Consider the following 22,475-nt stretch of genomic DNA (forward strand, 5'->3'; position numbering starts at 1 on the left):
CAAACACATTAATCAATCCATTCAGACACTAGAGACAGCATCTGAGGCTACAGGTTAAGCTCTACCATGTGTGCCAGCTCTACCCCCTTCAGACCCTATAATCTGGATACAAATTGGGTTTGATTAACTTCCTAGGGTAGCTGACAAACACTACTCCACATTTACTTGTTATATTTAACAGGACCCCAAGCAGGTGAGTGGTATGTAGGAACCATCTGGAGGGGTCTTGAGGACATGAGCTTCTGTCCCCAAAACGTTGATGTATACCAACTCTTGGTATTCTCTTGGGTGTATACCAACCACCTATGGAGAAGAGCTCCATAGATGAGTTCTCTTTTTATTTATATTTTGTGTGTGTGTGTGTTTTCCCAGCATGAATGTCTGTGCACTGCAAGTGGAGACCAGAAGAGGACATTGGATCTCCTGAGCTGCCCTGTTAAATCCTTTGGAGAGCAGCCAGTGCTCTTAACTGGTGAACCATCTCTCTAGCCCTGAATTGTTTCCTAGTAAACATCTTCATTGAGCTTCCCAGAAGCTCTCTGAACTTCTGCCTCAGTGGGGATATGGTGATGATTTTTTAGATAGGCGTTTACTGGGGTTTAATGGAGGGAGATTATGCATCATTGGTCATTGGTGATCAAGTTAACCTTCAACCAAGTTTTTCTTTCTGAAGTTTGGAGAAGGGACTAAAACCTCAGTCCTTTAATTCCACTTTGTAATCCTACCTTGATCTTTCTGGCAGCCTGCCCCATCCTGTCGCCACTAGGCTTTGGGAGTCATTAGCATAGAAAAGAGTGCACCCTTTTGAGGCTCCTTCTCTGTCAGGAAATGAGGGCAATGACCAAATGTGTCTGGGAACCTGAAGTCATTTAACTTTTCTTTGGTTCCTGTAGCACCTGCTTCTGATGTAGCAGAACTGAGAGTTATTGTCACAGCTTCTTGTGCAGTTTGCCGGTGTTAACAATGGAAACACCACTTTGCCTATGCCTGCTTTTGCTGCTGGGAAGGGCTGAGTTTCTCCTATGGACATATGTGTTATTCGGGAGCAGAGTTCATTTTGTGAGTAGAGTAAATTAAGACATAACAGTTTAATGGGTTTCTGTCAAGTTGTGTGCGGGTAGAGGAAGATGGAAGGTGGTGGTTACTGGTGTTGCCAGAGCCTGAGGTCTGTCTAGAAGTTGGTGGAAGGAAGTGTGTTTATCCCAATCTTAAACTTCAGTGAGACATCCTAGTGTTAAAGTGATCTCTGCTGTGGGAGTGAAGGCTTTCTCTCCAGGGCCCCTTTTCCTCTTAAAAGCCACCTGGGACTTGACCTCCTAGGGCAAGCATCTGCATTTACACATATTTTTCTGTAAATTCCTTTGCACAAAGGAGAAGGTAGGGTGTGTTAGAAGATACCCTGAAAAAAGGGTGAACCAGCGGGTCCTGGTTATACTTGCACTCTGGAGGGTAAGGCGGCTGGAAGCGTCCCTGCCTGTCTGGGATGCAGAGTGAGTTCTAGACCAGCCTGAGCTGTAGGCTGTCTCAAAATAAAACATTTTGAATGGACTGGGGTTCGGCTCAGTGGGAACATTTGTTTGAATCCTTTGTAACACACACACATTCCCCACCCCCACCACTCTCAAATTTTTTTTCAGCTAGCTGAAAGATTGGGGAAAATATTCATAGGAAGCAAAACTTTGACTTGACTTTGCATTCCAGTTCATATCCTTCAGAATAGCCAGCTGCATGCGTTTGTGGGATATTTTATGTTCTTTTGCACGTTACTATAAAAGTGGTATCTGCCTGCACTGATCCCTGGCCACACTGGGTGAGTCTTCCTCAGGTCAGTGGGAGCTTTGGTTTATCCTTCCGCAGCAGTTAGGGGACTTGGGAAGCCTGGACTAATACAGACAGATAAGGCCAAGTGGGAGGTGTCAGGAGCCCTGTCTGAGTCTTTCTGCTCCCGCCTAGGCATACACCGCCACACACACACACACACACACACACACACACGCCTCATATACAGTACAGGGTTTGGTACCTCAGTCAGGAGCTTTGTTTCTGAAATGGAGCTTCCCTATGTTGTCTGGTATGGTTTTGAAGTCCTGAGTCAAGCAAACCTCCTGCCTTAGCCTCTTAAGCAACAGGGGCAATAGGTGCATGCCATTGTGCCTGCCTTTCCAGGCTGATTTGTTGTTGTTTGGAGAATATTTGTTTGCTTGTTTTAATGTGTATAGATGTTTTCCCTGTATATATGCCTGTACCCTTTGTGTGTCCAAGAAGGCCAGAAGAGGATGTTGTGCCCTTAGAACTGGAGTGAAAACAGACAGTAATGAGCTGCCATGTAGGCACTGGGAATTGAACCCAGGCAGCTTCATTTTTAATGTTCTACTGAACATAGTGCTGTCATTTTCTATGAAACGGACACTCTGGCTGTGACCCCTGAGCTGGTGTTCCTTATCGCCTGTGTGTGCCGTTTGTTTGCATGGCTCACAGTGCTGTTCGTGAGTGGCTAAAACTCACTGAAGGTATCTCATCAATTTTGCCGTTCTCCAGACAGACGACCCAGTTGATGAAACATTTCACTGCAGCCTTGGAGCAGCTATGTGTTTGCCTGTCCAACCTTAAATGCATGCCTGACTCTTTAGTGCAGAGGTCTCTATTGTAGACAGACTCCGTACCATTGTCAGTAGCCATAATTTTAGGGATATAATTAAAGTTACCAAGTGGAACAGTAGAGATAAAGGCATGTGGTTTGTTGATAGGAAAGTCAAATGTTACATCCTGGGCTAATTATTAGACAATTAATTGTCTTAAGCATGATGGCTGAGACAGGAAAAGGGTTTTGTGTATCTTGTTAGATCTGGTTAGTATGGGTGAGCGCTAAGTAGAAATTAGAGTTTTTGCTTTTTTTTTTTTTTGTGTGTGTGTGTGTGTTCTGCTTGCATATAAGTCTGTACTATATGCATGCAGTGCCCATGGAGGCCAGAAGACAGTATCAGATCTCCTAGATAGAAAATTGTGAGATGCTAAGTGGTGTGTGTGGATGCTGGGACCTGAACTTAGGTTTTCTGGAAGAAAAGCCTGTGCTCTTAAATACTGAGCCATCTCTTTGATCCTTAAAAAGATAATTTAAAAGAATTATTATTCCAGCCTCTGGGGAGACCGGAAGTTGCAGGGTCTGAAGTTAGGGAACTCTGAAGAACCACTCTCTTTAGAAAGGAGATGGTCTAAAGGTACAGCTTAGTGGTAGAGCACATGCTTAGCATGTGAAGGCCCTAAACTCAGCTGCAGCACAAAGAGCAAATGTGTGAAATGGAAGGGAGTCCGGCCCTGTGTTGGAACTCAGGCTGCCCTAAAGCCAGCCTCCTAGCCCTGACCTCTGTCCCCTGCACCAAACCATTCTAACTGTGGTCAAGGAAACCAGGAATAACTCTTGACTTTTCTATTACATTTTGTTGGGTTTTATATCTTACAAAATTGTATATGGGTATTATGCCTTTTTTTTTTAACTTTAAAAAAATATGACATTCTGTAAGACAACGTGTGGTTTTAGGTTGTTTATTTAAGAGATGAGTTAGCATATTCTTCTTACTACCCATTCATTTTGTAACTATTTACTAAATAGCTACAGCATTACATAATTGTAATGCAGTGGTAGTAGGTGTGGCTATGCTCAGTGCTTCAAAAAACCAGGAAGTGCAGGGGAGGAAATGGTAGTTTGTCTTTGGTTTTATGGGGTTTTGGTAGGTTTTTTTTGTTTTGTTTTGTTTTTTGTTTGTTTGTTACTGGTTTGTTTTTTTGTTTTGTTTTTTGTTTTTTGAATAAAGCCCGTGTTCTCTAGTTACAGATGTCAGGTCTGTGACAGAGACAGTGTAAGTGACAGTGTGTGAAGCCAGGCCCTACTGGGCAGATTAGGAACCCTGCTCAGGTTCCACTCACATACTCCATGTAGCCTTGAACTCCAGATTTTATTATCTGCACCCACCAGGGACTGGGATTTGAAGCATGTGCCTGACATGACAGGACACTGGGAATTTCAAACAGAAAATGTAAGGGACACAGTATGGAAACTGTAATAGGCTGGGTTATAATGCCCGAGAGCAGTGGCTCTCAGCCTTCCTACTGCCCTTTGATACAGTTCCTCATTTTGTGATGACCCCTCCCCCACCATAAAATTATTTTTGTTTCTGTTTTGGAATTATAATTTTGCTACTGCTATATGTCATAATGTAAATATCTGTGGTTGAGAAAGAGTCATTCGACCTCCAGAGGGGTCACAACCCACAGGTTGAGAGCAGCAGCTCTAGAGTATCCCACATGACCACAAGAAATACTCATAGTTTGCCAATAGAAGTGTGTGTGCGTGTGTGTATGTGTAACTTTGGTGGTGGCTCACCCCTTTAATCCTGACACTTGGGAGGCAGAGGCAGGCGGATTTCTGAGTTCTAGGCCAGCCTGGTCTATAAAGTGAGTTCCAAGACAGCCAGGGCTATACAGAGAAACCCTGTCTCCAAAAAAAAAAAAAAAAGTAAAAAATAAAAATAAAAGGAAAGAAAAGAAAAGAAAAGTAGTTACAGGATGTTGCAAGTCCCCCAACATCAGTGTCCAGTCAACATCAGTGATAGTTCTTCACCGAACTTGCCCCAGAAACCCCTAGTAGCCAGCTGTAGACTGGTAGCTGTGTTTCTTGTTTTTGTTCTTAATCCTACTAAAACTCTGTTAATGTACATATCCTTCCTTTTTCTTATTTTGTGTGTGTGTGTGTGTGTGTGTGTGTGTGTGTGTGTGTGTGTGTGTGTTGGCTAGAGTCAAGCCCAGTACTTACTTGGTGAAGTCTGTGCCACTGCACTATATCCATCAAGAATTGACCCTCAGTTCTTCTGCTGATGAAATCAGAATGGAAGCAGGGTGGGCGGGGCAGCAGAGAGGCTGCTGGTGTGCATGGGCCTGCTAGTTCCTAGTGAGATGCTGAGCTGGGAGCTGGGCGTTTAGACTGTGTCCTTCCCAGGCACCATCACTAGCCCTGAGCTTTTTTTTAAAAACAAGTCTCACTGTGTAGCCCCAGCTGTCCTAGAACTAGCTATATAGATCAGGGTGGCCTCGAATAATGGCCTTACTCTATGGCTGTATGCGGTGCCTGTGGTTTGAGGTGAGTAAGAACAGAGGAAGAAAGTATATTTAAAGTTCATACTTCCCAGGTGAACTTAGTTCTGAATTTCTGGTCCTTTTGTTTGTTTGGGGTTTTTGATTTGTTTTAACTTTTGAGACAATGTTTCTGTGTATAGTACTGGCTGTCAACCACACCAATAAAGAAAGGCATCAATGTTGACCTCCGCTGACTGTGCAAGCAAGGGCCTCAGAGAGAGTTTAGAAGAGCAAGAAAAGGCACAGCCAGGGAAGCCTAGTGTTCTGTTACCAGATCATGGAAGGAAATTCTGGCTCAAGGTAGTTTTTTAATAGGTTAATGAGTGTAAATGAAAAACTATCATTTGCAGCAGAAGGTGCTGGTCTGAGCTGTGTTGAGTCTTGTTTGTCCATACTGGCTGAGATTCTGGCCTATAGTGTTAGCATTAGTTGTATGATGTGCTGACGTTCTTCCTGTGTATGCAGAATGGGCCTCATTGCGTCCTGCTCACAGCAGAACTGTCTGAGGCTTTGGAGACCTGTGTTTCAGTTGTACAGCTCCAGGTGAGAAAGGCTAAACAGTAATGAATAATAGTTTTTCTTCAGTCGTTCCCCAGTGGTGTACCACCACAGACACATGCATAGGTAAACATACCGTTTAACCAATCTAGTGCCTCAGATGGGAAGCCAGCCTCTTCATCTCTGTGGAGGCAGCTGTGGATAACACCCAGTTCTATGCATGTGATGTGGGAGCAGAGGCGAATCTGACATCACTGTGATGCCCACTCATGGGTGGTGGAGGCATTAACACTGCCTGGAGCAGAAACATAACTACTGTGGGTGCTTCTGGTCACAGCACTACCTATGAACTCATTTCGATTGGTTTTTACAGATAGCTGTATGGTCGTTCCACAGCCTGGTGCAGGCTCTGCAAGATGTGATGCTCAATCTCTGCTTTGAGGTTCTGGTCTGTCTTTTTACTCATCCTGTGGGCAGGAGTGGCTCAATGGTTAAGAGTACTGGCTGTCCTACATTACACAGGTTCAATTTCCAGCACCTTATGGTGGCTCACAGCCTCCTGTAACTCCAGTTCCAGGAGATTGGGCACTCAAGTTGTGTGCAAACATTTGAGCAGGCAAAACACCCACGAGCGTTTAACATTTAGGGGTGGAAGGACAGGTCAGAAGATCTAACAGTGAGAGGTCAGAAGGAGGTCAGAAGACCTAACAGTGAGAATAGGGATACTCTGCTTCAGGAAAATGGGCTGAGGGCCAAAGTGTCTTTAAGCCTGGGGTCAGTTTAGGGCTGATGCTTTTTTTGTTTTTCTGGTTTGGTTGTTGGTTGGTTGGTTGGTTGGTTGGTTTTGTTTTGTTTTGAGACAGGGTCTCATGTAGCCTAGCAGTTAGTGATAATGTCCTTGAACTCCTGATCCTGCTATCTGCCTTCTGGGTGTAAAGAGATTGTAAAGGCATCATACCTGACTTCTGACTCTGGTTTTATTCATTCAGCTTAAGACCCAATAGCATGAAGCCCAGGCCTGTGTGGTTTCTCATAGGTTGATTTAAAAACAAAACAGACAAGAGCATCAAGCACAGTGACTTCCCACTACAGGCCTTTGCCTGTACATGACTCATCCTCCCTCACTCCACACCGAAGGTCTTTGGGATGAAGAACCTGTTTCCATTGCTTACAGTGACCCTAACAGAACTAAGTGGGTTGAGGGACTGACTCTTATCTACTGCATAGATAATCAACGCCCCATGAAAGCTTAGTAAGCTTCAGTTTTGGTTCTCCTAGGGAATTTTCCATCTACTTATGTTTACTTCAGGTTACTCTTAAGTTCTGATCTCCAAAACTTAACTAGACCATTTTTGCAATTGTTGGAGAATTTACCTTTGCTTTGTATAGTCCCTGTGTGGTATTCCTCCTGTTTGCCGGACTCACACTAGTGAATGTTTACTGACCACCTTTTTAAAAATTATGTGGATGTGTGCATGCCCCTGTCCATTTATGTGCACCTGTTCTTGCAAAATGCCTGAAGAAGCCAGAGGATCTCGGGTCCCCTAGGACTGAAGGTGTAGCTCATCTGGTAAGTGGGAACCAAACCCACGTCCTTTGGAAGAGTAATAAGTGTTCTTAATTGATGAGTGATCTCCAGCCCTGTGAGCGTCTTCTCAAGTCGGGCATCTGCTGTTTAATGCTTGGGATCCTGAATCTAGAGTCTAGCAACATCCTTTGTGTTTGAGTTCAACGAGAAAAGAATCAGTCATTCATTTTCTTTCCACTAGACTCTTTGACTTGAGCCACCAAAGGATCCTACTGAGAGAGTGACCTTCATGGGAAGAGGCTAGCAGAAACTCTCCCTTCAAATCAGGAAAGATAGCAATGTCAGGCTGTAGGGTTGGCTAGCAGCAACCAGGAGGATGTGTTCCTGGAGCCTGGGGGCCGAAAGGCAGGATGTGTGGAGAAAGCCGTCAGCTGTGGATTTTTTTTTTTTTTTGTGAAGGAAGCATTCTAGAAGCCAGCTGTAGTGGATGTGGGGGATCCAAAGTCATAACAGATGTCAGAGTAGCATCTGGTGTTAGAACTAGTCCCCTGAAAGGTGGTGGGCTGTCAGAAGGTGCTGCTCTTCTTGACTTTGGTTTCCCCTCAAGAGAGTGATTGTTTCAAAGGGAGGTCTCTGTCCACAGGTTGGGAAAAACTGGTTCCAAAGAAGTCAGTAACTAGAACCTCTCTAGTTTTAAAGATCTTAAGTGAAAAGTTGGTGGGCTTTTTTTCCAGAGTTGTTTCTGGGATTTCAGGTTTGAGTGGGAAGAATGCAGAGCTCATCTGTCAGTGTCCTTCCTCCTGGTGGCTTTGTTCAAGCCCAAAGGAACCTTTCATTTATCATGGGCTGCGTGAAGAAACCACCTTCACCTCTCAGTCACCTGCACATGTGCATGGAGGAGTGGGGGGTCACAGTTTCTCCACAGAGCAGCTCTTCACACTCCTTTTGGCCACCCTCCCATGCCTACCAGGGTGTGTTGTGGCAAAGTGATTTCTCCCCAGAAGTGCTCTCAAGATTTTCATGTAAACCTTCAGCATGCTAATTTAAGTTTATAGCTTAATTATGAGGAAGGACCCTAGAGCTTTACAGTGTGTTTTAGCTGTCTGTAGTGCAGCTCTGGCTGTGTAACCAAGGCTGCCCTTGAACTCCTGATTGTCCTGCCTCCCTTGTCCTTGGGATAACACACATGCACTACTATGTCCCGTGTCATCTGGCAATTTTAAGATAAGAACTAAATGTCTAAGGAAGTTCTCAGTTTTCTGGGAAGCCAGCTTCTCCTAGCAGCTGCAGTAATTAATGGAGTCCCCAGAAATTGGCCATCAGTGTGTCCTGATAGTGTAGCAGCCTGCATGGAGGCAGAGTGCCAACCATACACTACTAGCTTTTTTGTGTAGGAGCCAGCTGGCCTGACAAGACCCTTGAGGAGACCTAGCCATGGACCAAATCTGTGATTAGAAAATCTATCTGGGGGCTGGTGAGATGGCTCAGTGGGTAAGAGCACCTGACTGCTCTTCAGAAGGTCCAGAGTTCAAATCCCAGCAACCACATGGTGGCTCACAACCATCCGTAAGTGTGAAGAGATCTGACTCCCTCTTCTGGAGTGTCTGAAGACAGCTACAATGTACTTACATATAATAATAAAAATAAATCTTTAAAAAAAAAGAAAAAAAAAGAAAATTTATCTGTATTTTTATGTTGTATTTTTTAAACTTGTGAAGTGCATGTTCATGTGAGTACACACACACACACCCCTGCCAGGATCGCAGAGCTATTTTGAGAGTGCTCACACAGTTGCTTGTCCTGGAACAGGGGCTGTGTTCCTTGCAGAATGTTTTCCCTGGCCACAGATGGATGAAGAAGAATCTGTTGATGTGATGGAGCTTAGCTTTCTAGGTGTGGAAGCTGGGGGGGGGGGGGGTCCTCCTTCCAGGTAAGCTGATTCTTTGGAACTCAGCACTGGGAAAGGTTCCAGGTAGAACTGGTTTTCCTGGGTCACTGGAGTAGTGAAGGGATCACACAGCGCATCTTGTGACTGCAGTAAGGTTTAGTGCCAGCTTGCAAAGAAGGTGGCCAGTTGGGTGAGGGTCAGTTACTGTGCTGTGTGCCCACATCCTTCTTCTTTGGCACCTTCTGCCCAGTCAATTGTTCCTCCTCTGCAGGTAGCCTGCTCTAGGAGCCCTGCTCACAGGCTGCAGGACTTGCTGGTTTCCCAGACCTCCTGTGTTTGTTCAGACCCCAGGACAAGGGGCTGAAGTGCATATTTTACATACCAAAGCAGGCCTGGCCTTCAAATTCTCCCAGCATCCCTCAGTCCCTACCTGGCAGTCCCCCAACCCTGAAATTTCCAGCCCAGGAACCAGGCTACCCTTCCCCCAGGCTCTTCCCTATATGATCAAACGTTTGGGTCTGCACATGTGCTTTCTCTTCCCCCTCCCTTTCTCCCTTCCTGTGGCCACCCCCTGGCCTCAGTCCTTGGGGCCAGTGAACATGCCCAAGAGCACCTTCCGAATAAACCTGCATTTAATACAATCTAATCTGGCTTGAATTGGCTCATTCCACTGGCAGAGAAATACTGTTATCACTCAAGTCTTCTCTTTGCAAAGCTAACCAGGAAGCCTGTCCTAGATTTATAGTCATCTACCCCCACCTGCTGTAACAAACCACCACAGACGGGGCTTCAAAAGCAAAAATTTATTTTGTAGTGGTTCCAGAGATTTGGAAACACAGGTGGTAGTAGTGTTGAGATACACACACACACAGAGCTAGGCCTCTCTTGTCTTGTAGCTGGCTGTCTCCTCAGGTGTCTGACCTAATATAAGAACACCAAGACTGGACACACACCACACACCTTTAATCCCAGCACTCTGGAATCAGAGGCAGGTGGATCTCTGAGTCCTAGGACAACCAGGCTATAAAAAACAACAAAGAAGGCTGGAGAGATGGCTCAGTGGTTAAGAGCACTGACTGCTTTTCCAGAGGTCCTGATTTCAATTCCCAGCAACCACATGGTGGCTCACAACCATCTGTAATGAGATCTGATGCCCTCTTCTGGTGTGTCTGAAGAGAGTGGCAGTGTACTCATATACATAAAATAAATAAATAAATCTTTAAAACAACAAAGAGTACCAGCCAGGCTGTATCACCCAAATGACCTCATTTACCTTGACCGCCTCTTTTTGTTATTGGATTCTGTTCCAAATAACAGCACACTCAAGGACAGTGGGGATCAGGACATAGAATGGATTTTGATGAACACAATTCAGCCCATGCACTTCTATCCTGGGATGCTTCAGGGTTCCAGGAGACAGCCACTCTGGCTACGAGCACACCCACACCTATGCTGGCTTATCTAAATTCTCATAAGATCTTTGCCTTAGCTAAAATCCCCAAATTTAGGTAAAAAGAGTTGAGGTGTTTGATGTCTCAGAGTGTGAAATTAGTTTTCCCTTTCCTCCCACCTCCTCTGTGTATGTGAACGTCTGTCTGTGTTTGTGTGTGAGTGCTCACATGAGTACTCTGTGTATGTGAACGTCTGTCTGTGTTTGTGTGTGAGTGCTCACATGAGTACTCTGTGTATGTGAATGTCTGTCTGTGTTGGTGTGAGTGCTCACATGAGTACTTTAAAGAGTAATCTTTGTTTCTGCTCATTTTATTAAATAAATGTAATACTATTACAAAAATTAAATACCCTTTCTTTCTCTTTCTTTCTTCCTTTCCTTTCTTCTTTCTTTGTAATGAAGAAGTCTGTCCTTTATTTGAACATTCAACTTGCAGAAATAGATTATACGTGATAATTTGCTATTGAGACCATTAAAAAAAACATAAAACACAAGAAACAGTGTTAGAATGCTTGTCCTCGTTTCCTGGCCATCATTATAATCTTCTACCCAAAAACCATGTTTCTCCTAACTCTCCTTTCTGAGCTCAAAAATGGATTTCCCTCCAGCCCCTGTCAGTCAGTTATCACCTCAGGGAAATGCCCAGGTAGAACTGAGGGTCCCTTAAAGCATCCTGCCGCACGCCACCCTCCGTTTTCATCTCTCGCCCAGCTCCTGTCATTAAATGTTACATTTCGGTGTATATTACCGGGTGGCCCTGAGTGATGTCACTTTGATGCTGTGCAAGGATAATAAGATTGCACATACAATGAAAGGCCAATAAATAGAAAGCTGTTTGTGAGGCGGAGAAGGACGGGCTAACGCATTACAGCCTTCCCTGTGCCTTTCTTCTCTGCTGCTACAAGTGTGGTTTCACTTCAAAAGCAGACAAACACAAAAGACCCATTAGCACAGGTGATATGGCGACAGAGCCAACAGCATGGCATCCTTCTTGCCCTGTTGCTGAACTCCAGTAAAATGAATTCAGGAAATAATAGAGTGTTCAGCTGGGGGAACAAAAACTGATGACAAGTGACTTCCTAGGGTTTGAGATGTCAACTGAGAAAACACAATTCCGGTATTGGTGTTATATCTAAAACGTTAACAGTCTTCATTTAAGCAAACAGCTCAGTAAAGCCAAAAATCAAAGCTGTCTGTACCCTTATGTGTGGGTTCTGTGGTACACCTTGCTGCTGTGTCAGAATTCCCAGTGAATCCCTGAGAAAGGAGCTTGGTGGCCTTCACATTTGGTAGAAACCCCTAGGTTCGTGCTGTGCTTTCAACAATTTGTTATATGGCCTTGGGCTCATTTTTAAGTATGTCGTTTATAAAGCTGCTACAGGAAAAAAAAGCTAAATTTATTTTTTTGGTTAGGTGGAAGAATCTTATATATGTTCGTAATCGATACTTGGCTTTTAGAAGACCTATTGGCAGAAGCAGTAACAAGGCACTGGACGCAGGGACACCCACCCCAGCAGTGGGCCGGCCTGCCTGTGCACTTGTTGCAGGGTTTTGGCTGTGAAGTCTTGGCTGGTCTAGAACTCTCTTAGTACACCATTTTGACAGTCCTCCTCCCTCTCCTCCCAGGTGTTGGGATGACAGTCATATACCACATCTTAAAGTCCACTTACTCAGGATTATTTCTTATTTTGTCTGAGGGAGGTACACGTATAGAAGTCAGAACTTGTGAGAGCCAGTTTTCTCCAACCACCATGGCTTAAGGGGTCTGTGGCTTGGACTGAAGGCCAAGGAAAAGCCAGTTGACCATAGTGTTTGGCACAAGCCAAGAGCTGGGAGAGGTGGAGAATAGGAGAAAGAAAAGGAGAAATCGGGAAGTGAGGAACTAGCTGGAACCTGGTTTGGAAAGGTGTCAGGTATGGTCAGGGCTTTGAGAAGACTGAGCTAGCCTCCAAAGAAGAGAGGGTCTACCAAGGAAAGGGCTACAGCTTCCAAGCTGTACTTTGTAGTAGAGATGTGAGGCCTGAGGTAGGATCACAGGCTGCTGAACCAGAAACCCAGACAGCAGAGGATTAGGAACTGAAAGGTAGCCTGGGCTATTTCCATTTCTTTGTGCTATATAAATGAAGTATAATAACTGGAAGAGGGGGTACATTTTTAACCTGTCAAATAAGGGATTTCTTTTCTTTTTCTTTCTCGTCTTTGCTCCTTCTTCCTTCTACTAGAAGGGTACCTGATTCAGAACCATCTCTTCGGGCTCTTACATCATTTTGGTAGACCAAGGCCAAGAGCACTTCCCTTGCATTTGTCTGTCGCAGAAGAGATGCTGAGGACAGGCTGTGCTAAGTCAGGAGTCTTCTGAGCCTCTTAAGTGCAGGAGGCTGTGATTGCAGAATGCTACTCTCTGTCCTGGAACTAAGAGCTCTGCCTGCCTCTGCCTTCTGCGTGCTGCCATTAAAGGCAAGAGCCATCATGCCTGGCAAGCTGATAGGACATTCTTAAGAGCTGGCTGCTCCCAAACATAGCTGCTCAGTGCTCAGCCTCTAACCTGAGTTTTCCCCAACATTGCTAGCTCTAGCTTGAATCAGACAGTGGAAGGAAGGACCTGCACAGGGGCTCTGTGCCAGGACACTTTACTACCAAGAAAAGATGGCACTCTAATTCCAGGGAAACCAGCAAGCCAAGCTAGGTTTCTTGAGTTGGAAGATTCCTGGAGCTCATCCAGGGGCTGCTTCCCCTTTCCAGGGATGGCTCATAGTGACCCCCCCCCCTTTCCAGGGATGGCTCATAGTGACCCCCCTTTCCAGGGATGGCTCATAGTGACCCCCCCTTTCCAGGGATGGCTCATAGTGACCCCTCCCCTTTCCAGGGATGGCTCATAGTGACCCCCCCCTTTCCAGGGATGGCTCATAGTGACCCCCCTTTTCCAGGGATGGCTCATAGTGACCCCCCTTTCCAGGGATGGCTCATAGTGACCCCCCCTTTCCAGGGATGGCTCATAGTGACCCCCCCTCCAAGCCCTCCCCATCCTCACACCTTGCCAGGGCCTTCTCCACTGTCTGGGTACAGGGGTTGGGAAAGGCTGATGCTCTCTCGCTCTCTCTTGCTCTCTGCCACCTATGTAGTTTGGATCTTGTTTTTAATTGTCTGCTGTAGGTGCAATGTCCCCTTGGGAAATAGCATGGAACCCTTGTTAAAGGTGGTGCAGAGCATGGACACATCTGTAATCCACAGATGAGGGACAAGTGTCAGTCCTGGCCCAGCTACGTGCTGAGATCCTTGGCAGGAGCAGATTCTGCAGTCATTCTCCATTCTTCCCGTGGGATTGGTTGGGAGTTATGAAGCTCCCCTGTAGAGCATTCTTTCAGCACAGTGTTGGCATTCTGAATTAACAAGAGTTTCATTTTAAATTCATATAAACATCTTCTACATTGGTTACTTAGCAGCCCTTTTTTCTATGTACCCATGTTAAAATATTTATCTTTCACATAGGAACAAATAATGCTATCTCCTTTTTTTAAATTTATTTATTTAATTTGGGGGGGGGCAGGAGGTAGTGGTGCACACCTTCAATACCAGCACTCAGGTGACAGAGATAGGCAGATCTCTAAGTTCAGGGCCATCTTGGTCTACATATTGAGTTCCAAGTCAGTAGGGGAGAGAGGCAGGTGGTAGTTGTTGTCATAGCAGCTCAATGTCTGGCTGGACCAGGCCAATACAGTTCCACATGAGAGCGGTTTCTTGTGGGGGTAAGGGGGAAAAGGGGTGGTGGAGACAAAGGGGAAAGAGGGAGCGAAGGTCAATATGGTCTGCCTTTTATTTAGGCTATAACATAACCACTCTCAGGTAAGGGTAGGAGATGAGCCAGATGGATGCTGGGAATGCATGGAGATTGCCATGGCAACAGATGCATGGGTCCCTGTTGACTCTGGGTGACGTCACTGTCATCACTGGATTCAGAGGTGGACTGTAACCCATGAAGCCGGTTCCAATACCAGCACACCTCCCTTTTCCTTATCGTAAAGAGAAAAACAAAGGGGAAAGGGGAAGAGGGGTATCCTATCTCTTAAACTGCTTCCTGCTGTCCAGGGGCATTGTCAATTTCAGGGTGTAGCTGACTTTCACCATCGGGGTCCACTTAGAAAATGTTCACATTAGGCTCCTCTGTGAACAGGGGCTGACAATCCTGTAACAGGAACTGATTAATAGTTTGGTTAGAAATTTTTTATATTTGCCGTTGAAGGAATGTAGAAACAAGATTAATGAGGCAGGGAGCGAATAATAACACCAAGAAGATGAAAAGGCATTATGAAAACGAGTATCCACTTCCATATATGGTGTTTGAAAATCCAGGAATTGGAGGCCTCACGTTCCTTAGTATGGTGCAAAAACAGTTGGCCTGTAGCTCTCACCTCTGTTGGAAAGTAGAAAGGGTTAGGTAGAAGAGGATAGGGGTCAGAGAGACTCGTGGGGGAGGGAGGATGGTCAGAGGGGTGTGTGTGTGTGTGTGTGTAAGAATAAATACACTTCAAAGTAATAATAAGTGCCTCACCTTTTCCTGCCCCTCACCAGCCTCCCAGAGGGTCCTGTCTGAGAAATTAGTGCCAAGCCAAGGCGTTAGAGAAGTACAAGGACAGGGCAGGGTGATGGGTCTCAACCCAGATCCATGCCCAATCTGGGGGCATGTCCTTAAGAGTGGGCCTTCAGAGGCCAAGCACACCTTTACTCTTGGCATTTGTAAGGCTGAGACAGGAGGATCTCTTGAGTTTGAAGCCAAAGGCTACATAGAACCTGTTTGGAAAAGAACGGGTGGAGCTTTGATGTGTTAGATGCTTCCAGTGCCTCCGCAGTCTATACTTCATTTCCCTGGGCCCCTCAGGACAGAGCAGACAGACACCTCATCTTTAAAAAAGAATCACCTTTTAATTGAGCAAGACAAGAGACTCATGTCTCAGCTTTACAGCAGCTGACAAAAATGAACAAATCCAACTCTGGAGTTCACCAAATGCCAGCTGATAAATGTCAACTGATAGACCAGCAAACCTGCTTGTAAGACACAGGGGGCAGGCAGGCAGGCAGGCAGGCTGGTGCTGGCCAGCCTCAGCCTTCAGCCTCCTTCCTCATTTGTCTGCTAGAGACATACCCATGACAGGATGGGACACAGCCTGCTGGTTTCGCCACAGCAGCAGAACTTGTGCCTGAAATGGCTTTAGACCAGGTCCAAGATGGGAGCAACTCCACCCCGCATCACTTCAACCAGGCTACACAGGCAGCTACACTGACACGCTATGCTTGTGTGAGTGAACTTGATAGACCAACCAAGCCCAACCAAGAAGGCTCTGAAGTCAAGTGGTGGGGAAGATGGGACCCTGGAGCTGTTTCCCACAGCTCTGGCTCTCTGTTAGTCTTTGCTGACCACTTAAGAGGAAGGCTTTCCCTAAGCTGCACACCCCCTCCCTACCTCCTGCCTTTGCTTCTGTGTATGGCCTGTATGGCACTCCCTTCCCCTTGTTTATCTTTTCACAGAAACATCATTAGAACCCAACAGTAGTCTCCCCCTCACCAACTACGTGTTGTATGAATATCCAGGGAGGACATCTCTATGGATTGGAGCCTTTGCCTGTGACCCAGCTTCCAGTTACAAAAAAAAAAAAAAGAGGGGACTGGGAAGGAGAGGGTGCTGTAACACAGGCCAGTAGGGTACCACACTGGGGCCTGTGGCTGACAATTGAAGAAGTGGCTTTGTCCTCTTCCCTCCCAACCCCCATCTTTTTTTCCCAGGCTCTGTATTGGATTAGCATCTCATGGTGTGTGTAGCTACAGCACCTGATGTCACATGAGTTGGCTGTGACACACTATTCTGAGATGAGGTGAGAGCATTGGGAACAAAATGATTATTATAGGCCATTCGTGTCAACAACATTTAGACCTCCGTGTTTGCTTGCAAGCAAAAGCAGGAGCTAATTTGCAAGGCTGCCTTTGTGGAGCTGCCTTTTGATCAATGATTGCCTGTGTTAATGTTTCAGTGAGCTATTGATTTCTGCAGCAGCTTTTGTTCCTGAATTTATGTGCAGCAGGTCTGCTGTGCACCATGCATGTTTGATTAAAGTGCAGTTGACTCCGTTCCCAGTGAGGCTGAGAGCTGCTTCACTCCCTATTTGTAGAACCAGAGCTTTCCCAACATGTTCTTTTGTTTGTACTCAAGACCTAGCCACCCATGCAGGCAGCAATATGCTGTTTCTAATCCTCCATGTTTAATCCCTCAGTGGCCATGGCAGTCTTTGAGAAGCAGCTGATAAAACCTGGCCTGGATTTATTATTGTTTTTATCAACTTAATTGACATATAATTGACATGTGTCATATGCTCTGTGTGGAGGGGTGTAAATGAATATACCCACATTCTAAGTATACAGTCAGTTAAGTTTTGACAAGTGTATACATCTGTGTAAATAACACCATTTATGTATAGGCCTTTGTATATTCTTCCTGGGTAATTACTTGGTTGGGTCCTCCGCAGGCACTCTCCTGACCCACCTGACAGCCCTCAGCAGCCACTGACCTCCTGTTCTCCCTGTAGCTTTCCTGGTCATTAACATTTCAGTGGGTACTTAAGAGTCCAACTGTAATTCCTCTAGCTAAACTTGCTTCCTTTTTCTTGTTTGGGGCCACTAAGAATAATGTTTCTGTGAATGTCTGTGTGAAAGTCTTTATGTGGGACCTGAGAGCTGCCTCCGCATGGTCCTGCTCTTCTAGAGGAGCGAGTTGGTTCCCAGCACCCACTGCATGCAGCAAACTACCTGTAACTCCAGCTCCAGGGAATTCTGTTCCCTCTTCTGGCCTTGGACATCCCCATACCATACACAGCAGGAATTTAAAAACTGAAGCCTTTGAGCACATTTTTGTTCTTTTGGATAAACAAGCAAGGCATAAAGTCTGTGGTCCTTGTTTAAGCAGGTAAAATCTGCAGGCGGTTTTTACAAAGTAGCCTTGACTGCCTGTGTTCCCACCAGCAACTTATAGTTGTGTAGGCCTTCTGCATTTTAAATTTATATTCTTTAATTTCCTCAGCCAGGGTTTCCACCTGGACTAGGTGGCTGGTCATCGTGACCCATGGTGCCCAGGTTTATTAATCTGCTCTGGGCGCTTTATTCTTCCATTACCGCTGTTGTAACTTGTTGAGGAAGCTTGCTGTGGCCTGCACTATTACACTTACCTTGAGGTCTCAGCTGTTAAAAGACAACAAGTTCAGGAGTCAGGTGGAGTGGATCAGCCTGGCTTCTGGAACCTTTTTACTATTTGCTGTCTAGCAATGGGCTGGTTTCTTACTGTCACTGATCTCTGAGGTCTCCTTTTCTAGTCTAGTTGTGCTGTCTTTTTATATTATTTAACTTACGTGTATTGGTGTTTTGCCTGCATGTATGTCTTTATGAAGGTTTCAGACAATTGTGAGCTGCCATGTAGGTACTGGGAATTGAACCCAGGTCCACGAGGAAGAGCAATCTGTGTGGTCTTACCCACTGAGCCATCTCTACAGCTCCTGTGCTGTCTTCTAAAACCATTCCAGACTCTTCCAAACATTCATGTTTAAAAAGTAGGGTGGAGTTGCCATGAGAGGCAGAGACAGGTAGATCTCTTGAGTTCAAGGCTAGACTGGTCTACAGAGAGAGTTCTGGGATAGCCAAGGCTACAAAGAAGAACCCTGTCTCAGAAAAAAAACAAAAACAAAAACCTGGGAGGTTCAGATGCTGCTTAGAAACGTTTTTGTTGGGGTCTGGAGAGATGGCTCAGTGGTTAAGAGCATTGACTGCTCTTTAGAGGAACTGAGTTCAATTCCCAGCAACCATGCGGTAGCTCACAACCATCTGTAATGGGATCTGTTGTTCTCTTCTGGTGGGTCTGAGATAGCAGTGGCTTGCTTTTGGTTTTTGCTTCTTCTCTCCAGCTCCAGAGTAACCTCTGGTCTATTGGACAGAGTTGCCCACTTGCGCTGAGGAAGTGCCACTGAGGAAGTGCCACTGAGGAAGTGCCACTGAGGAAGTGCTTGAAGGGTGGCTGTGGCCCACAGGATAAACTAAGGCAGCTCACTTTTCAGTAGGCAGAGATTTTGAGATCCACTAACTAGTAGGTGTCAGTGCCCAATTTTAGTGTGGGAAGCTGCATTCCCTGTCACGATGGTGGGGAGTAAGGTGGCAGGAGGCAAGAGAAGCACCATAGTAACTCACCTCTCAGGCTCAGGGCAGTGACCACAGCACAGTGACAGAGACGTCAGAGCGCTCCCTGGCAGCTTTCCTGAGTTCCCCTTATTGTTCAGTTAGCACTAGGTGGAGCTCAGCTGAGGTGCACACTTACCTGGGCATGAGTGTTGTAGGCTTTGGTGGAAGTCCCCTGCCCTCCCCAGCCTGGGACTGTGCTTCATTTGTGCAGCATTGGTGGTAAGTGGCATTGTGTTAGTATTGAACGGTTAGGAAGGTTGACGCACATCCACAGCTTCAAGAGATGGGTACATTAGTCAGGTCCTGCTTCATAGACCTCTATTAGGATCTGATGACAGGCATGGCAGCTCACTTCTATACTCATAGAACACTGGTGTTGGGAGCAAGAGGGTCATGAGTTCAAAGTCAACCTGGGCTATACAGTGGGACCCTGTCTCCAAAATCCAAGTACTGACACCTGGGACTTGCCATGCAAATGTGAGAAACTGAGTCTGCTCCCCGGGTACCATGTGAAGAAGCCAGGTGTAATGGTGCATGCTTGTGACCCCAGTGCTGGGCTCAGAGGCAGGGCCATCCCTGAGGCTAGCTAGCCAGCCAGCCTAGCCTGCCTGAGAAGTTCCAGTCCATTGAGAGTTCCTGGTTCTCCTCCCTCCCGACACACATGTACATGTGAACATAGACCTGAGGAACAACACCCAAGGTAGTGTTGGGGACACTGATAGTCACGGCCACCGGCAGTGTTGGCATGAAGGCTGCTGTGACTGGGCCTGTCAGTCACAAGATTTGCACATGGTCTCCAGACATTCTTGCCTGGTTTTCCTACCCGTCTTCCTGGCTCCCCCCAAAACAGCTTTGCCTCTTGCTTTCCTGGTCCATCCATGAGATAGCAAGTATTCGAGGGAAAGACGGAGCAAGGCTCAAAAGCAGCAAGCAAAAGTATTGATTCATTTAAGACTGAAGCAGAGACTTCCTAAGAAATAACACTTTTATAAAAAAATTTTTTTTAAACTCCATTATTTCATATGCTTAATAAATTTTAAACCTTTTTTGTTGTTGTTGTTTTGTTTTTGTTTTTTTTGAGACAGGGTTTCTCTGCATAGCCCTGGCTGACCTGGAACTCACTCTGTAGACCAGGCTGACCTCGAACTCAGAAATCCGCCTGCCTCTGCCTCCCTTAAACTTTATTATTTAAAGGTTGTCACTGGCCAGCCTCTGCTAGGTGAAAGTGTTCTTTGTGTGGGAGACAGGAAGCAGTGAGCTCAGCGTATGGCTGCCTCGGTGCTCCCACACCGTTACGCTGCCTTTTTCAGGAAGGCTTAGCATGTGAAGGGTGTCGGTCCCTCTGTCTTCTTTTGCTAGGCCCCAGGAATTTCCTGCTAGTTTGTGCAAGTGTGCCCATTGAAAAGGTCAAGGGAGGTAGAAGAAAGCATTTTGTTTCCTGGCCCTGGCTTCCACCAGTTCACCTGTGGTCTGTTTGGTAGATAGATGTCTCTGAGGTAGTGAGCACCCCTCACATACTTGTGATTTCACTGGGTGCTGGACAGATGCTTTCTATGCACACTCACAACTATGGCTCCCTAAAAGTGGGTACCATCTTTCCTTTTTGTCTCTTGTGCAGTCTGGGTTCTTGGTGTATGGAGTAATACTCTGCTGGGCTGCAGGACGGAACCCTCAAGCTTCACTCTGGAACACTGCTGCCCCCTGCTCAGCAGCAGGCACAGGAGGATGTGATGATGGGAGAGCTGTGCGGGTGCACACTACAGCTGCCTTTCTGTCTTGCAGGGGGAACTGATTACCTTCTATTACTACTGGAAGAAAACACCAGAGGCGGCCAGCTCCCGTGCCCACCGCCGCCACCGCAGGCAGGCGGTGTTCAGAAGAATTAAGACTCGCACAGCGTCCACCCCTGTCAACACGCCCTCCAGACCACCTTCCAGTGAATTCTGTAAGTGGGGTATCTTGGCACTGCTCGCATGCAGGCATATCTGTGTCCAGCTCTAAGCCTGTAGACCTGCTGAGCCAGGGATTTGTATGTTGTGGTTTGTGTGTTAGTGTGTTCATGTTTGTATATTAGTGCTGACAACTGACAATTGTGGGAGAATTTAAAAATTACTCTTTTTTTTTTTTTTTAAAGATTTATTTATTTCATGTATGTGAGTACACTGTAGCTGTCTTCAGACACACCACAAGAGGGCATCAGATCCCATTACAGATGGTTGTGAGCCACCATGTGGTTGCTAGGAATTGAACCCAGGTAACCTGGAAGAGCAGTCAGTGCTCTTAACCGCTGGAGCCATCTCTCCAGCCCTTAAAAATTATTCTTACATTTAAGCATTTCTAATAAACTGTTCTTTTGTATTTTGTGAAATGTAAGCTTGACCTAAGGTTCCACTTTCTTCTTTTGTCTGCTGTACCAAACTTAGCTTCCTAGTCCTGGAGTGACAGTCACTCTGATAAGGCAGGGAGGCTCTGTGGGTCCTACAGTCTTGGCCCCTGTGAGCTGGAGTGAAAGAGTAGAGCTATGCAGGTCTGCCCAGCCCAGAACACTGCCCAGGGGCCCCAGTGTTGTGTGTTCTGCTTTGTGAGAGCCAGAAGCCATCTAGGTTCAATAAGACGGAATTCTAGGCTGCTCGGATGTACGAGGAAGGCATTGTGGGTACAGATTCACCTGTGCTGGCCACCACAGGATTCAGGTGTGAGTGACATCAGCCTCCCAAAATCTAGCAGGGCAGGACCTTGAGTACTTTCCGCACAGGTGCAAGCTCTTTGCTCTGGTGACAGCTCCTGAGGAATTAAAAATGAGCCTTTGTGACTGATGCTTACCTCAGTATGTGTGGTTATTTTACTGCTGGTCCCATTCCCAGCTGAACATGATGGTGTCTCTTCTGTTTCCACTTTGGCCCATCTTTGTACAGTGGACCTGAGTTCAGCTAGTGAGGATGACTTTGACAGTGAGGACAGCGAACAGGAGCTGAAGGGGTACGCCTGCCGTCACTGCTTCACCACCAGTAAGTGGCCTCGGGTGCCCTCCATGCAGGGCAGGTGCTCACTCCCGGGCCGGGCGAGGCTCTGGGCTGCCAGATTAAGAACCTTTCATGTGCTGGATGGAAGCGTGGTGAGCACTGACTGACTTGATGCTTGGGTTGCTTGAAAGCCTTGAGCCTTTCTTCTTCTGACTTGCTTCCCGGTGAGCTACGCTGTACTCAGAACTAACTTACTGGGTAGGAGGGACTCATACACGGTGAGGGGGCAGCTTCTGTTGTTCCTGAGCAGTGGTTATCATCTGAAAGAGGTGGCTACATGGGACTGGCCAGTGGAATCCCCTCATCAGCTTGGGTTGTCCAGGGGCAGGCATCTATCCAAGCTCATAGTCACTCTTGTGACTCAGGGTCAAGTGGAGCCCACAGAAGGGCCCCTCTGTTCAGATATCCCAGAGACAGATGGTTTCCAACATTGCCTGCCTCCACTCATGTAGCCTCCAAAGACTGGCACCACGGGGGCCGGGAAAACATCCTACTGTGCACGGACTGTCGCATCCACTTCAAGAAGTACGGTGAGCTGCCACCCATCGAGAAGCCCGTGGACCCCCCGCCCTTCATGTTCAAGCCTGTCAAGGAGGAGGACGATGGGCTCAGTGGGAAGCATAGCATGAGGACGCGGCGGAGCCGGGGCTCGGTGAGCGGGGGCGCGCACACACACACACACACACACACACACACACACACACGTGCCCTCCCTGAAGGCAGTGGCCTTGCCTGTGGACTGGGGCC

The 22,475-nt window shown here is 46.5% G+C and overlaps 1 protein-coding gene across 22 annotated transcripts in view; it reads left to right on the forward strand.

Moving 5' to 3' along the window:
* The window catches only part of Rere (arginine glutamic acid dipeptide (RE) repeats), a 340,456-nt gene that overhangs the window by 308,856 nt on the left and 9,125 nt on the right, over positions 1-22,475 (forward strand). For all 22 annotated transcript variants that reach the window (XM_006539136.4, XM_006539139.3, XM_030253746.1 and 19 more), the window contains 3 exons: positions 20,488-20,650; positions 21,621-21,713; positions 22,181-22,380. In XM_006539136.4, coding sequence (XP_006539199.1) covers positions 20,488-20,650; positions 21,621-21,713; positions 22,181-22,380 — 456 coding nt within the window. The remainder of the gene's footprint in view (positions 1-20,487; positions 20,651-21,620; positions 21,714-22,180; positions 22,381-22,475) is intronic.

Source organism: Mus musculus, chromosome 4 (genome assembly GCF_000001635.26).
Source record: "Mus musculus strain C57BL/6J chromosome 4, GRCm38.p6 C57BL/6J".
NCBI lineage: Eukaryota > Metazoa > Chordata > Mammalia > Rodentia > Muridae > Mus > Mus musculus.